Source organism: Nyctereutes procyonoides, unplaced genomic scaffold (genome assembly GCF_905146905.1).
Source record: "Nyctereutes procyonoides isolate TBG_1078 unplaced genomic scaffold, NYPRO_anot_genome, whole genome shotgun sequence".
Taxonomy (NCBI): Eukaryota; Metazoa; Chordata; class Mammalia; order Carnivora; family Canidae; genus Nyctereutes; species Nyctereutes procyonoides.
Window position 1 is genome coordinate 17,472,867 of NW_026575032.1, and position 15,215 is coordinate 17,488,081.

General features: G+C 44.0%; 1 protein-coding gene across 1 annotated transcript in view; it reads right to left on the reverse strand.

The window, feature by feature from the left end:
- TBC1D9 (TBC1 domain family member 9) overlaps positions 1–15,215 on the reverse strand; it is a 114,371-nt gene that overhangs the window by 41,853 nt on the left and 57,303 nt on the right. The window contains exons 3-6 of the mRNA XM_055316983.1: positions 9,826–9,944; positions 3,069–3,297; positions 2,379–2,640; positions 234–441 (exon numbers count right to left, since the gene is read on the reverse strand). Of these exons, the coding sequence (XP_055172958.1) occupies positions 234–441; positions 2,379–2,640; positions 3,069–3,297; positions 9,826–9,944 (818 nt within the window). The remainder of the gene's footprint in view (positions 1–233; positions 442–2,378; positions 2,641–3,068; positions 3,298–9,825; positions 9,945–15,215) is intronic.

The following is a 15,215-nucleotide window of genomic DNA, read 5'->3' on the forward strand; positions in this document are numbered from 1 at the left end:
CACCCCCTGCAACGTATCCTGGTCTCAACAAGCAGTTTGCTCATCTGCAGCTTCACTAAGAGAGCAATGACACAACGACAACACACCAAAGGGTGTGGCCAGTGCCACCAAAGAATTGTGAACATTCACCGATGGCCAAAAGCCAACGAATGCTGGTGACAAATATCCATAGTCCAGATAGAAAAGTACTGCTGATGAGACTCCTGAGATGCCCGTTTTCACCTGACACCTACCTCGCGGAGCGGGATGATGAGGCTACACAGGTTCTCTCCCTTGCTGGTAAAGCAGATATAATTCGTGGACACAAACATCTGCCCCAAAATGTGCATTTTGTTGAATGGAGTCCAGAGGGTGCAGTCTGTGTGGCCGTCTAGTTTTTCATCCTTGGGCAGCCGGAAAAGTGCGCGGTATCTCTCACTCTTTGCCCTGGCATCAAGATCGCTGGAAAGCAAGAACGACGGCACTTCATCCAAGAGCGATGTCTCGATGCCTCCTAGAGGATGCAACAGTGGAGGCCCCCCGCCCACCTCTCCGCTCCTCAATCCTGCCAGACGCATCCCTACCTTCCTGGTTTTCTACGGGAGCTACCTCCACCCCACGACCCAAAAGCATAATAAAATTACTTTAATATATTTAGGTCCCGTGTGCAGTCACTTTACAATCAAACTTTGTTAAATGTTAAAGAATCTTAGGAAACTAGGCCTGACTAGGAAACTCATCCTTTTTCTGCAGGAATACAATAATTTCTAAAGAGATTATCGTATTCACACTTATCCAAAGCCACTTTTGAGGACTTATCTTTTTTTTTTTAAGATTTTATTTATTTATTCATGAGAGACACAGAGAGAGAGAGAGAGGCAGAGACCCAGGCAGAGGGAGAAGCAGGCTCCATGCAGGGAGCCTGATGTGGGACTCAATCCCGGGTCTCCAGGATCACGCCCTGGGTCGAAGGCAGGCGCTAAACCGCTGAGCCATGCAGGGATCCCGAGGACTTATTTTGAAGAAAGATCTAATGAGAATACAAACAAGCTTCATGAATCTGCTGGCTACCACTGTCTGCCCTAAAAAGACAACAAAATTGCCAGAAACACAGGAATAAGTCACCTCTTGGACTAGAGATTCCAACCTTAGTTCAGTTTTTTTTTTGGTTTATCAAGTCAGGTGTTCAAACCACTCTTCCCAAGCTTCTAGGCCACCTCAGCCCCTGGGTGGTGGAGTTTCTGGCTTCACAGAGCAAAGAGGAGCTCCCCACATCATTCCCTCCCTTTTACCTCCGATTTGCTTCCATCCTCACCTACTCTTACTTCCTTCCCATTTCAGAGGCAGAGCTATGGGCGCACACAAGCATCTTTCTTCCATGCGCTATCGGATGTCACTTTTCAAATGATCGGTTTTCTTATACTTTTAGCTCTGTGCTCCCTCCTTCCCCACACCTACCTTCAGCACAAACTCTTCCTTCTCTATCTTATATTCAAATCTTTTACATTCTAAGAAGAGCAATCCCTCCTATTTACCATTGAATTTCTGGAAGAAGCAGTCTGTACTTGCCTAACTCCCATTCCTTGCCTTTCATTTGTTATTCAGTCGACTGCAGCGACACCATTCACCCTCAACCACTCTACTGAAACACCAGACATCTTAATTGCAGCGATCTCTTGGCAGATTCAATGACCAGCTGCCTGCCAGCGATTTCCATTCCATATATGTTACTGGGCTGATCTTCAATATGATGCTCTGCAGACAACTCCTCAACATGATCAACACTGAGCCAGCACATCCCTTGGACGTGCTGTCCCTCTCTCATTCCTCATCTCAGTTCAGGACGATTCCATGCACACATTCACACTGGAGGGCATTAACTCTTCCCTCACCTTCCCCCTAACTCCACTCCCACATCCGGACTTCCAGACTTTTCTGCAGCCTCTCCTCATCACACGCCGCACCACTTTCCAGACATTGATGGACTTCACTCCCTCTGTGCTTTTCTCTTGTGATTTCTGTACCACGTTATTCCCTCTGCCTGAAATATCCATCCTACTGAATCTGCATGGGTAGCTTCTACTACGTCTTGAGAGTCCACTCCAAGCAGCCTCCACTGAGGGCCCTTCCCACCACCCTGAGCCATCTCCCCACAGCACCCGCCCCTAGGCACCCCGCCCCTGGGACCAGAAGAGTTCCCATCACTTTGTGCCAGAGCTGGCCATGTCTGCCTCACTTGTTGACCTTTGAGTGCTTCAGACGGCCTTTTTCAGTTCTGTACCTATACCCAGAAACGTTTTCAGAACCCTTGAAGTGGTTCAGAAAAGGTTACATTTCATAAAAGAAATGTAAGGGTTTCCTGTTTCTCAAGCGTTTAAGACTCTGTCTCTGTCACCTACCGTTTTAGAGCTGACACTTTTTTAGGAGACTTCTTTTTCAGTTTGGGCAGGGATCTATCTTGTTCAAATCCCTCATTGTCTAAGAGTTGCCTCATGGCTATGTTGGCGAGCTGCTCCATTAACTTGAAGGTCTCATTGATGTTAAGAAATACAGAGAAGAAATGTTCACTGGACCTCGTGCTCACTTTGATCACATCAGGCAGGAGCAGCGTGGCGTTCTTCTCGAGCTGTGTGATGTCCACCCACCGGATTACCAGCTTGGCTGAGCACAAGGAACAAGCTGGTCAACACCTGGCTCCTTAAAATCCCCTAAGGATCCTTCCATCTCACAACCCAACCTCCAATCTCGCTGAACTCCTTTTGAGTTTTCACATCCATACCTATTACTGCTTCGCTTGTTTAAGAGACAAATTCAGACCACATAAGTTCTGAGTTCATCACTAGTATGGATTTAAGTCATGTCAACTACATGGGTTATAACTTCAGGGAATCTTTATTACTTAATAAACTTTTCTTTTTTAAACAAATATTGGGTGAAAAATAATGGACTTGCTTGCTGCATAGTTAAAACACAGTGTAGACCACGTCGTAACTACAGATCTATTTTTGGCATTTTGATGTGATTTGTGAGTTTAGGGCCAACCTCAGCAGACTTTCCCAAGCTTCCCTCTGAAATTATGGACAACTCACCTTCCCTTCCCATAAGGAAAGAATAAAAGCAAAGATGGTTAATACTGAGGTACATCCAACCCTGACGGGGGACCTTCCCCTTCCAGTAGCTGCAAGAATAATAGTTGACGAGCTTCTCTTCCTCGGGCATCCCGAACAGCCTGTGGAATTTCACAATGGCTTCTTTAAACTTCTCTGTGTCATCATCTTCCTTCACATCATTGATCTTGTTATACTCTGCAATGATTCCCTAAAGAAGGAGAAAACGAGGCACGTGATGAGTATTAATAGGACTAGAGCTGCTTTTTTCTGCATGCTGTAAATATTGGAAAAGAAAAAAAAACAATTTCTAATGCTAGATTTTTTTTAATTGATAGACTATTTTCAAAGACACCCCCCCCACACATTCTAAGGCTGTTACCGAAGAGTATTTGTGTACTAAAAGATCTCCCAAGTAACAATCGATTTGATGATCTGTTTAATGGAGCTCATCATTTTAAGAGTTCACTCAGAATGAAGCCCATAGTTTTGTTCTACAAATGAGGAGATGTAAAGATTTTGCAAATTCTACTGCTTTTCCTAGCTCATCATGATAACAATCCCCAAAGGTCAATTTCTGCTTTTCTCAAGATTACTACTTCACGAAGAGAATAGAGATGGTTGGCTTTCACAGAGACCAGGGGAGATCCACTTTGAACTGAGGCTAATTTGAGGGGAACAGGCTTTGGTAGCGTGCTACGTTAGGGAACTTTAGACAACCATGAAATAGCACGAGGGCACTGGACCTCTGGGTAGGGAGAAGTTGCCAGTTCAGAAGAAGGATGGTAAAACCTTTCCCAGTTGGCAAATATACCTACAGCCTATGCGACATTTCAAAGTTATCAATGCCTTTAGAGGGGAATAAAAAAATAGATATAAGAAGAAATAAATGAATGAATAAATAAAAGTGACTGAACTGGAACCCACTAATAAGTAGTAGCAGTTGGGTTTCTAGGCAATCCCAAAGGCCAATCAACTTGAGTAAGCCTGAAGACCTCCAAATGGGCTAATACCTGTTCCCCCAGACCACTTAGCAGGGCTTGGACCTGAAGTCAGAATAAGGAGAATGTTCTATTAGGAGGGAGTGATGCATAACAAACCAAAGGATACCCATGTTCTGAGTGGAAAAACATTCAAACAGCATTATCCAAAGTCTACCAAATACCACATTCCTAGAATTCTCCTCTAAATTTAAGAAACAGAAATGTTTCTAACTGAACTGAAACTCTGGAACACTCGAGGGTCTAATACGCTAGTATCAACAGACCAGACCTTGCTGACTAATTTCAACAGTAAAGGCAATAGTTCCCATAAGATTCAACTCCCAACTTCCCCACCTTTAAGAAAAGAGAGGATCCAGAATGCAGAACCTCTCCTTAGTTTGCTTGTAATTTTTTTAGGCAGGTGGACTGGGTGATGGAACACAGGGATGGACTATCTCCTTCCTTCATGTTCTACATAACATAAAATGGGTTTTCTTGGTTCCAGGCAACAGCTCCACATAACTTTGAAAAATTATTACAAACATCCCAAACATTCGGATGCCTGATATAAACCTGAATACACAAAGGACATGGACACAGAATTCACGAAAAGTAAAAATAACTTTGTGAACATTAAAAAAACGTTCAACCTCATAATCAAAGACAGAAAATTAAAACAATAAGACCCCAACTTTTACCTATTAAATTTGGAAAATCATTTAAACAAGCAGAATGCTAAAAAGCGAGCAATGGTGTAGCTGCACAGGGATTCTAATATACTGACAATCTCTACTAAGGTCCATTAAAAATGTGTCAACTAACTCAGTAATCGACATTTTGTAATCTATCCAAAAGCAAAGAAACAAAAACTATAGGAAAACTTATATGAAGAAGTGTTCACCGTATTATATAACTGTTGGTGCCTGCCCCCACTGGTCTAGAAACTAAGGAGACTTCTAGAAAGAGAGGAATAGTCAGGTCAATAGTGAGATGATATTCCATTATTAAAATAACAACTAAAAATTCTATAACAATGCCAGTCAAGGAAACAAAGACATGATACAAAATGATACGCACAGTAAGACTTCTATTATGATAAAAATGCATTCCAGAAATCTAGAAATATACAAAACATTACCTATGGGCTTGAATTATGGTTGCCTCTGTAGTTAATTATTACTTTTATAATTTATAAAAGTTAATTAAGTCTCAAAACAAATAAATTTGTTGGTTCCCTTCATTACTGGACAACTGGGAATGCTTAAACCATTCATTAGCACATGAATGACATTCTTTCACACATAATTGCATTAACAGCAATTCCTTCCTCATAATTGGTTTCAGGGGAATTAAATGTGACATTTAATGTAATAAAATGTAATAAAAACAGTGAGACGAAGGGCTATTCGACATAATTGGTCCTTGTTTTATTTTCTGTTTTTTTTGTGTGTGTTTTTGTTTTCCTCCTGGCTATTGCCACTTCTAAGCATCTGTTTCTTCCTACAGCTCTTACTTGTGTCTATTGCCCCAAGACCCTGCCATCCGAGGGAGGGCTAGCAGAACCTAACCGGGAACCTCAGCAGCGGGTGGCTCCCGGATGGGAAAGAGGCCTCCCGCCCAGCCCCACCCCAGTCAGCTGCCCCCCTGCCACTCAGTCAAATGAGGAACCTCACACCCTCCCCGTTTCCATTACTTCCCAGAAATTCAGACACATGACTCAGAAATGAAATGAAGAAGTCATAAAATCGGATGGGTTTTGTCAATAAAACAGCTCTCAGCTATCTGAGAACACTTTTTTGTTTGGAAGCTCCCACTTCCTCCCAGCTTCAAACTGACCTTTTAAAAATTTTATTTTATTTTATTTTATTTTTTATTGTTTTATTTTATTTTATTTTATTTTATTTTATTTTATTTTATTTTACTTTATTATTTGACACAGAGAGAGAGAGAGCGAGCACGCAAGGGGAGGGGCAGAGGAAGGGGGGAGAAGCAGGCTCCCCACAGAACAGGGAGCTGGAGCGAGACTCGATCCTGGAACCCTGGGATCACGATCTGAGCTGAAGGCAGATGCTTAACTGACTGAGCCACCCATGAGCCCCAAACTGATCTTTCCCAACATCTTCCCCATTCCCATTTTTTTTAACCCTCTTCACTACTTGTCTAGTTTCTTTAATTATGACCATGGAGTAAAAACTGAAACCCACCATCTGGAAGCAGTGAAAAGTATCCACCTTGATGGGCAAGGTGTGGGAGAAACGGAGACGGTGCTATGTTATTCGTGCTTTTGTGCTGCGCAGCCCTCTCTGATTTTATGTGGTCTAGTTAAAATTCAGTTCTCTCCCTCCAAAATATCAGACCCTAAAAAGCAGTGGTATTCCACTTGTTTTTCTGATTATAAAACTACTGTTTGTTCATGTAAAAGTTTAGTGAAAGAGAAGAAATCAAGTAGAAATGGACCATCCTGTGTAATTTCAATGAGAAGCGAACTATCAGATCACTTCCTAGAATTCCTCCTTAGCCTGGGTGTAAAGAAAGGACTTTCTAACTATGACTAAAAATCTGGAAAGGATTTCTCATTTTGACTAAATAAAACATTTAAACATTCCATGGCAAAAACTATCATGAGCAAAGTCAAAAGACAAATGACAAACTTAGGGAAAATGTCCATGATATGTATCACCGACAAAAAGCTAATGGCCTTTATATAAAAGAACTTTTAAAAATTAAAGAAATATAAGACCAAAAGTCCCACAGAAAAATGGGTGAAGACTTGAGCAGATAATCTACAGAGATATAAAAATGGCCATTGAACATTTAAAAGGTGTTTAACTTCACTCATAAGTGAGATAAATGCAAATTAAAACAACACTAAAATACTTCTCCCCCATCAGATTGGCAAAACTTCAAAAGCTTGATAATCTACTTTTCTGGTGAAGATGTGGGAAAAGAGTCCCATACGTGGCAGTGGGAATGTAAAATGGTACAACTTCTGTGGGTGAGAATCTGCCAATATTAAGCAAAATGACACATGCATTTACCCCTTAATCTGGCAATCCCACATCTACCAGTTTATCTTAAAGATAGATCCCTGGGCAGCCGGGTGGCTCAGCGGTTTAGTGCTGCCTTCAGCCCAGGGCGTGGTCCTGGAGACCCTGGATCGAGTCCTACGTCAGGCTCCCTGCATGGAGCCTGCTTCTCCCTCTGCCTGTGTCTCTGCCTCTCTCTTTGGCTCTCATGAATAAATAAATAAAATCTAAAAAAAAAAAAAAGATAGATCACCAAATACAGTGTCTCTGCCTCTCTCTTTGGCTCTCATGAATAAATAAATAAAATCTTAAAAAAAAAAGATAGATCCCCACAACACAAACACACACACACATACACCATGTATATTATTATATGTGTGAATTATAATTCATGCATATACTATGTTTGTGTGTGTGTGTATATATATATACATATATATATAATTATTTATAATCACAAAATATTGGAAACTACCTAAACATCCAAGTGTAGGAGAGTGCTGAATTCTCTACAGTACATACACACATAATATGCACCTATTAAAAAGAGTTAGGCATTATATGCAATGTGGAATCCTGGATTGAACCATGGAGAAAAAAAGGACATGAAGTAGAAAAACCAGTAAAATCTAAATAAAGTCTGTAGTTAACACTTTTTTTTCTAAAGATTTATTTATTTGAGAGATAGAGAGAGAGGGTGCATGCGTGCAGGTGCACGTGCGAGGGTGAGGGGCAGAAGGAGAAGAGGGAGAGAATCTCAAATCTACTTCACACTGAGTGTGGAGCCTGATGCAAGGGCTCCATCTCAAGATCCATGAGATCACAACCTGAGCCAAAACCAAGAGTCAGACGCTTACCTGACTGAGCCACCCAGGACCCCCTGTAGTTAACAATATTGCATTAATGTTCACTTCTTAGTTTTGATCAATATACCATGATTACAGAAGATGTTAACATCAATGGGAGCTGAGTGGTAGGGTCTCTGAGAATTCTCTGTCCTATCTCTACAGTTCTTCTGTAAATCTAAACATTAATATTTCAAAATAAAAACCAAACTATTAAAATACTTTTGTAAAAAAAACAAAGAAACAAACATAACATGTGGAACCTCTCTATGAAATGATACGAAGCGTTACCCAAGAGTTATTGAGTGAAAAGAGCAAATGCAGAGAAGCATATGTACTTGAAGCCTTACATGTAACAGTTAAAAAGAAGTAAGAAAAATATCTATATCTGCTTCTTACAAAAAAGAAACCCGGGAAGGCTAGACCAGATAACAATGAGTTTGGTTAACTGCAAGGCGTTGGGGAGAACAGGGTGGCGAGGATGCAGAAGGGAGTAACATTTGGGGTAATTCAAACTTTTGGAAGCAGGCTAATATTTTCTGCATGCAAAAAATAAAGTTAAGCCGACAGTGCAACAAAGAAGAAAGGGCCTGAAACTGAAAAGCAAACTGAAACAAAGGGTTGCTTCTAGGACGGGGACAGAGAAAGTACAAGCGGAGCCTGGGACAGCCTGCTAAGGCAGAAGTACAGAAGCGCTCAAAAAAGGAACAGGGCCATGTCACAAGGATGGAGGAGGTAAGCTGCAGGTGTTTCCTCTCGCTAAACCTGGGGGAGCGCGAATACCAACATAACTAAGTCCAGTAATGAAACAAACAACTGGAAGACACGGGGGAATCCATGAGTCCCTATAAAAAATAGATAGATGAATAAATGACAAGCGAGCTCTTGCTGATGGCAAACTAGCAGGTGCCAACTGATAAATGAGAGAGTGCTGGAGTTGGAAAATCATTGTTTTGTAAAAACATCACAGCAGAGATCGGTTCAGACAAAAAAAAAAATCATGAATGGACACTACACCATGGGGAAGTTCTGATAAGGAGTAGGATGTTCGTGTAGCTTTGAAGTGTTTTCCCACAGAAAATTTGTAATTGTTTGTTATTTGAAAAGGCAAAACCGTCCACTCTACAGCAGGGAGCTGGGGTAGGCAACACCTTGCTGGGTTCCTATCACTGACAAGGGGAGGTGGGTGGGTATCATTTGCCTCCGGAAATGATCCTCTTACAAGGACGTAAGGTCACGTACGGAGTGTTCCACCTGGGAATGCATAATCAGAACCAAATCCCAGGAAACGCCTGACAAAACCCAAAATGAAAACCGTCCCGTTGAGGAAAACAGAACCTCACGCTTAAAAACGTGAGTGTCATAAAAGACAAAGAAAGGCCACAGGAAAGAAAAGAAAGAAAAGAAAAGAAAAGAAAAGAAAAGAAAAGAAAAGAAAAGAAAAGAAAAGAAAAGAAAAGAAAAGCCACAGAAATGTTCTAGAAACGATCTAGACAAGACATGAAAACCAATTCAATAAGCTTCCTAGACTGGATCGGGCGCTGGGCCTAAAGGCAAAAAATGCCAGACACTGGGTCAGTTAACAAGATTGGAACAGGTGCCAAATATTAAAGTATAACGTTAATGTTAACTTTATTGAAAGTGTAACTGCGGTGTTCTTATTTAACAGAATATTCCCAAAAATACACACTGAAGTATGGGGGGGAGGGGAGGTACTCCACTCAAATAGAAAGTAAATGAGCTCGCCAGGGATAATGTCAACGAGGTGAAATGTTAGCAACAGGAGGATACTCAAGGGGTCGACAGGCTCTCATTTTTACGACTTTTCTGTAAGCTTGAAGTTATTTCCAAATAAGAGTTGAAACAAGACAAAGGAACCCACTACCTGTATTTTCCCTCTCACAAATGTGGTGATGTCGTTCTCGTTTTCAAAGATGGACAGTGTCTGCAGCAGATTCTGCTCAAGCCATTCCCAGTGTTCGGTGATTTCTTTTCTGGAACCACCTGTGTGAATAAGAAGATGACAAAAAAAATGATCATAGGATTTTGGGGGGAACCTAAAAGATACTTAAACAGGCTCACTTCCTCGATACGCAGTGTCACGAAAGGAGACCACGGTTCTGACGGCTCTGCCTTTAAATGCTTTCTCCCTTTCAGAGGAGACAGAGAAGACACGTAAGGCTACGGAAACCCAAGAGTAAGCACAGGGTTACAGTCAGGTCTGGTCAAGGGGGCTCAGGACGTCCCCGACACGGCTTCCAGGGAGAAGGTAGCAACGTCTCTCCGCCGCCCTTCCCTGCACTGGGACTTGAGCACTGCCGTCTGCTCTGCTCCCTTCTAGAACCGGCACTTCACAGGGCACCCCCCATCGTGTTGGGCTACTGGGTTACAGTTGTTAAGCCGCAACGATACGAGGGTTGGGCTGCCACTGGAGAGCTGATGCAACCGCCGCCTGTAATGGGCAGAAGCGATCCTCGCTCACTTCAATTATGAATGAGATGGGAAAGTGGACCATGGCCGGGGAATAGCTGCCTGGCTCCCCCGCGCTTGGGGGATGTGCCTCGGATGTGCCGGGATGAGGTCATCCTCACTGCCTCGGAGCAAGCCCCTACCCTTAAGAAGCGCAAGCCACCCGGCCTGGCACCCTCCACGCCCATACAACCCGGGCCTTGCAGCGAACGTCCCCGGCACGGCTCTCGGCCCACGACTGTGGGGCATCACACGGATGCGGTCAGGATGTGGCTGTAAAGACGAAAGCCCTTCCCCTTTCCTTCTTGCCCTGGGATTGTTAATGATCTTGCAGAAGAACATTGTTCATAAATCACCCGCATGTCATATATATAAACCGCGTGTGTGCCGCTCGTTCCAGGATTAAGGACTCATTTTGTGATTTCCACTCATTCAACCTCCAGGTACCTCCTCAGATCGCCAAGCCTTCTGGTACTTGGTTTCTTGACGGCGCCTTTTCTCTCTTTGTTCTCTGTCACCTGTAATTCGAGGCGATCAGACCCTCCGTCTGCGACCCGACAAAGAAGGGCAGGAGGCGAGAATGTGTCTACAGCGCTGCTCGGGACTGATAGGGGCGGAACTAAAATCCCTTTGGGACGAGGTAGGTTTGAGGGGTTTCAGAATCAGTGCTTAAGGAGAGGAAAAACACCACCAAAGGCGAGCGGTTCATTTTCTTTTCTCTTAAGGCTAAACACCAGAACTGCCTACGTGGAACACTGCCGGCGAGGACGAAAAGCCAGTTTCTTAGTGGAAGGGCAGCCCTGAGAGGACGCAGAGGAACATACTGTAGCCTCTGTGGGCATTATCCATGGCTCACTCGCTGGGGGCCACGGTCAACCCCACGCAAGGGCAACTGATGACTCTGCACCACGACGTCACGGTGAGAACTAGAACTCAGGACACCTGGGTCCCCCTCCCCTGCCACCAGCCAGTTGGAGGACTTTAGACTGTTTAATCTGTAAAACAGAGATGAATGAAAAACAAAACAAAACAAAACACAACAAACCCTTTACCCATCTTAGAGGAATGTCATAAAAAATCCCGAGGAATAATGTCCACGGAGATACTGGAAAGCAGGAAATATTTTTCAGACGAAAAGAACAATGCCCATTTGGAGTATTTATGTGGAGTGAGTTATTTTGGAGTTTACCAGAGAGCTTTCAAACATTTCAGAGTTCAAGTTTTGGAATAGTCCCTGGAAACTTTTTTTTTTTTTTTTTTTTTTTTTACAGGAAACCTTTCTAAAATACACTACACCCTTCCCTGTGTGGAAGCAGGTCCCTACCGGACCAGCCGCGCTGGCTGTCCCACCCAGAGCCCCGCCAGTGCCTGCCATGCACCCCCCAGCCACCTGCACCTGCCGCCCTGCCGGATGCATGCGCCTCAGGACGGAGGCCCTCCCGGGGGCCCCAGGCCTGCTGAGCTTCGGCGCCCCGTGCAGCACAATTCCCAGCGTCCCTCTGATCCCGCTGCTCCTTCTGCCCCCGCCTAGGCTGGGCGCAGACGTGCCTTCCAGACGCTGGTTCTCAGCTGGTCTGGCCATTGACGGGTGTCAACCAGGTCGCCACACCAGCTACGGGACTTCAAGGTCCCCGTTATCCTGGCTGCGGAGTCCAACCTCACTAACCCTCAGCTATCCTGGATGGAAAAGTGCGTCAGCTACAAGACCTGGGACAGAACAGCTACGCGCTCAGCTTTGCACATGCTGCCGCCTCCAAGCTGTTCTCTCTGCACCCACCTCCCCGCAAGACACGCAGAGTGAAACCGGCCTGTGCACGCGCGCGCTCGTCCAACAAACATTTGCTCATACTTCCAATTGTGGTGGATAGAATACAAACACATTATGGCTAATTCCCACATTTTTAAAAGAGAGAGATTTTTAAAGACTTTATTTATTCATTTTTAGAGAGAGACCGAAAACACAGGGGGGGCAGGGGAGAGGCAGAGGGAGAGAAGCAGACGCCCCGGGACCCCGAGATCGTGACCTGTGCTGCGATCCACCTGCCCCTTAGCTGTTGAACCAACGCCACACCCGGGCCCTCCCATCCTTAGGGCCAGCCGAGCACTCTGGTACTGAAGTTCGCATTTACCAGCAACCTCTTTCCCCACCTTTTCCGCCATCCCAGGACCTGCTGGCCCCCCACCACTCCCCCGCGGCAGAGGCCAGCATTCCCACCATCTCTGCATCCTCCCACCCAACACCATTTGCACCACTGGCTCTTCTCTCTACTTGGTCCGCCCGGGGTGGAAATCCCACGCTCCCACATTTCTATCTCTGATTACTACCCCCGCGGCTGCCGGTGTGGGTTCGGTGTGGGTTCGGCTCTGCTCTCCATCTCCTGTTGCTCCTCCCGCCCTCCTCAGTGTCGCGTGGAAAGGCTGGGCTTCTAGACTTCTCCTGAGCCACTTGCTGCTCGGGCATATAGCGGAGGAGCTGACACTGCGCATCTCAACAGCTTCAGGTCCTGCAACCCTTTCGGCCTTGGGTCGGCTTCGGTGCTGTCAAACAGGTTTTGGAGGTTTCTTCTGGCTACATCTACATCTAAGATTCCAAAGTCCTAGGACACTGCGCTCTAGATAAAGAAGGACTCTGTGTGCCATTCGCTATATGAAACCATTACCACCATACACTATTCGAGAAGAGAAAAAGACAAAAATGCCATAAGCCGACAGTAGTTTCAGGAATTCGCTATGGATACTGGTCTATGCCCAACAGATACTTTTCTAGGGTGAGTCATGAAATACACCTGCTACATTTATTGCTTACTATACAAAAGCACTGCATTGTCTGAACACTTTCCTAAATGCTCCAGGTTCTGGGGACTAGAAGTGTGATCAATACCGACACAGCTCGATTCCCTGACCCAGGAGACAAGACAAATTCTGAAGATGCCAGTATTGTAGAAATTTATTTTTAAAATCAGGTGTCCATCTCTGTCCCCCTCTCATGCCGGAACACAGAGTCCACATTAGGAACGAGCGGAACTCCAAAGGGAAAACGTGGGAATCCTTAAATGTTCTTTATAAATAGCTCTTCCATTTGACAAGGAAGTAAATACAAGGGCTGCAATATTTAAGATCTTGGAAGTTCTCTTTGGTTATTTTTTTAAGGTGAGATAACACGAAGCCCTTGTGCTGTGACTGTGAACAGGGGCTGGTCTGTTGACCCAGCAGTTTGAACAGAAGGTGTTAGATGCTCAGAATAAGAAAGGAAGGGCTTGGCTGTCCATTTTCTGGAAAGGCTTCATTTACAGAGATACAGCAGGAAAAACAAACTGACCTGACTGTGCAATCAGCTGGAACAACAAAGAAAGCGGTGTTGGGAATAAGAATCCTACAGAAAATCCACATTAATCCAAGTTAAAGCATTCTGCTGTGGTAAGGACCAGATCAACACTTGATGGGCTTAAGTTTACTTAGAAATTAATTTTGGAAAAAAAATGGGAATCTTTATCATTCAGGGTGGTGGGTTTTATTTGGTTTGGCTTGGTTTTTTTTTTTTTTTTTGTTTGTTTTTTGTTTCGTTCTATTTTTAAGAATACTAGCCACAGGCCCTGTGTGTATATCTGGGCAAAATTAAACAAAATTAAACATGATGAAAAGTACAAAATCATCCTAACTTCTCATCTAGCTTTAAGTGTATCTTAAAGTACATAAGGACTGCTTGAAATCAAAAGGAAGAAGCATTAGGATGGACCCACCATTTGGTTCTATCATATCTGGCCTCTGAGGATTAAGAACTGAGGCTTACGGCCCCACTGACAGATAATCAGCAGGTATTTCTTTGTGATGCATGATTACCTCACTCCAAAACCCATAGTGAAGTGTGATAAGTATGCCTAGAGGTTAGGTTATCTGGAATCCTAAGAAGCCCAGTTATCAGGGAGACAGTATGACATCGTGGATCAGAACACAGGCTTTGATGTCCAAAAAAAAAAGTACAGCTGGTTTCAGAAGTAACACATGCTGACTTTGTGATCGTAGGTAGATTACTCAATTCCTTTGTGCCTCAAATACCCGCCCTGTAATACGTAGGTAACAACACCTGCCACCACACTGGTTTGTGTTGAGGATTAAGGAAAATAATACGTACATGTGAAGTCCTTAGCGCAGGTGTAGAATATACAAAGCACGAGATAAACTGTTGCTTTGGCTGTCGCCATCACAAACAACAGGACGCAAAGCTCTCCTCTTCACAAGTGATGCAGGAGGAGTTTGTACCTTCCGACGTCAGGCTGCTAAGACACCGGCCGTCCCACCCTTGCCTGCCTAACAGAGCAGAAATCCCTCTGGCCGCGGCACCACTATGTTTGGGCTGCAAAGGGTGCGCGTTATTGAAGTAGGCGCGCACACAGCTCCTGGTGTGACTCTGTAGACTTCTTCCCGAACTCCGCTTGTAATCTTTTACAGTCCGTGACAATATGCTCATAGCTTTATGACCACTTTGAGACAAAAGATCCCCAGGTAATTCATCCAGCCTTGACCGTAAGAATCTTAGGAGGCTGGACACGGTTGATGTCCTTATTTTACTTAAGTACCAAGGTCCTTTCCCCACTCTGATGGGGAGAAAGTAAATGGGTATCTTTCTGGAAGGCCATTGAGCTAGAGACACTAAAAGCCTTACAGATATGTGTATTTTTTGACTCAGCATATCTATTTCTAGAAATGTATTCTTAAGTGATAATTTAAGGAATGTAAAAAGTTTTTTTTTTTAAGGGTATTGATTAAGGCTGTTCAAAATGCAATTAACATTAGGAGAAAAAAAGA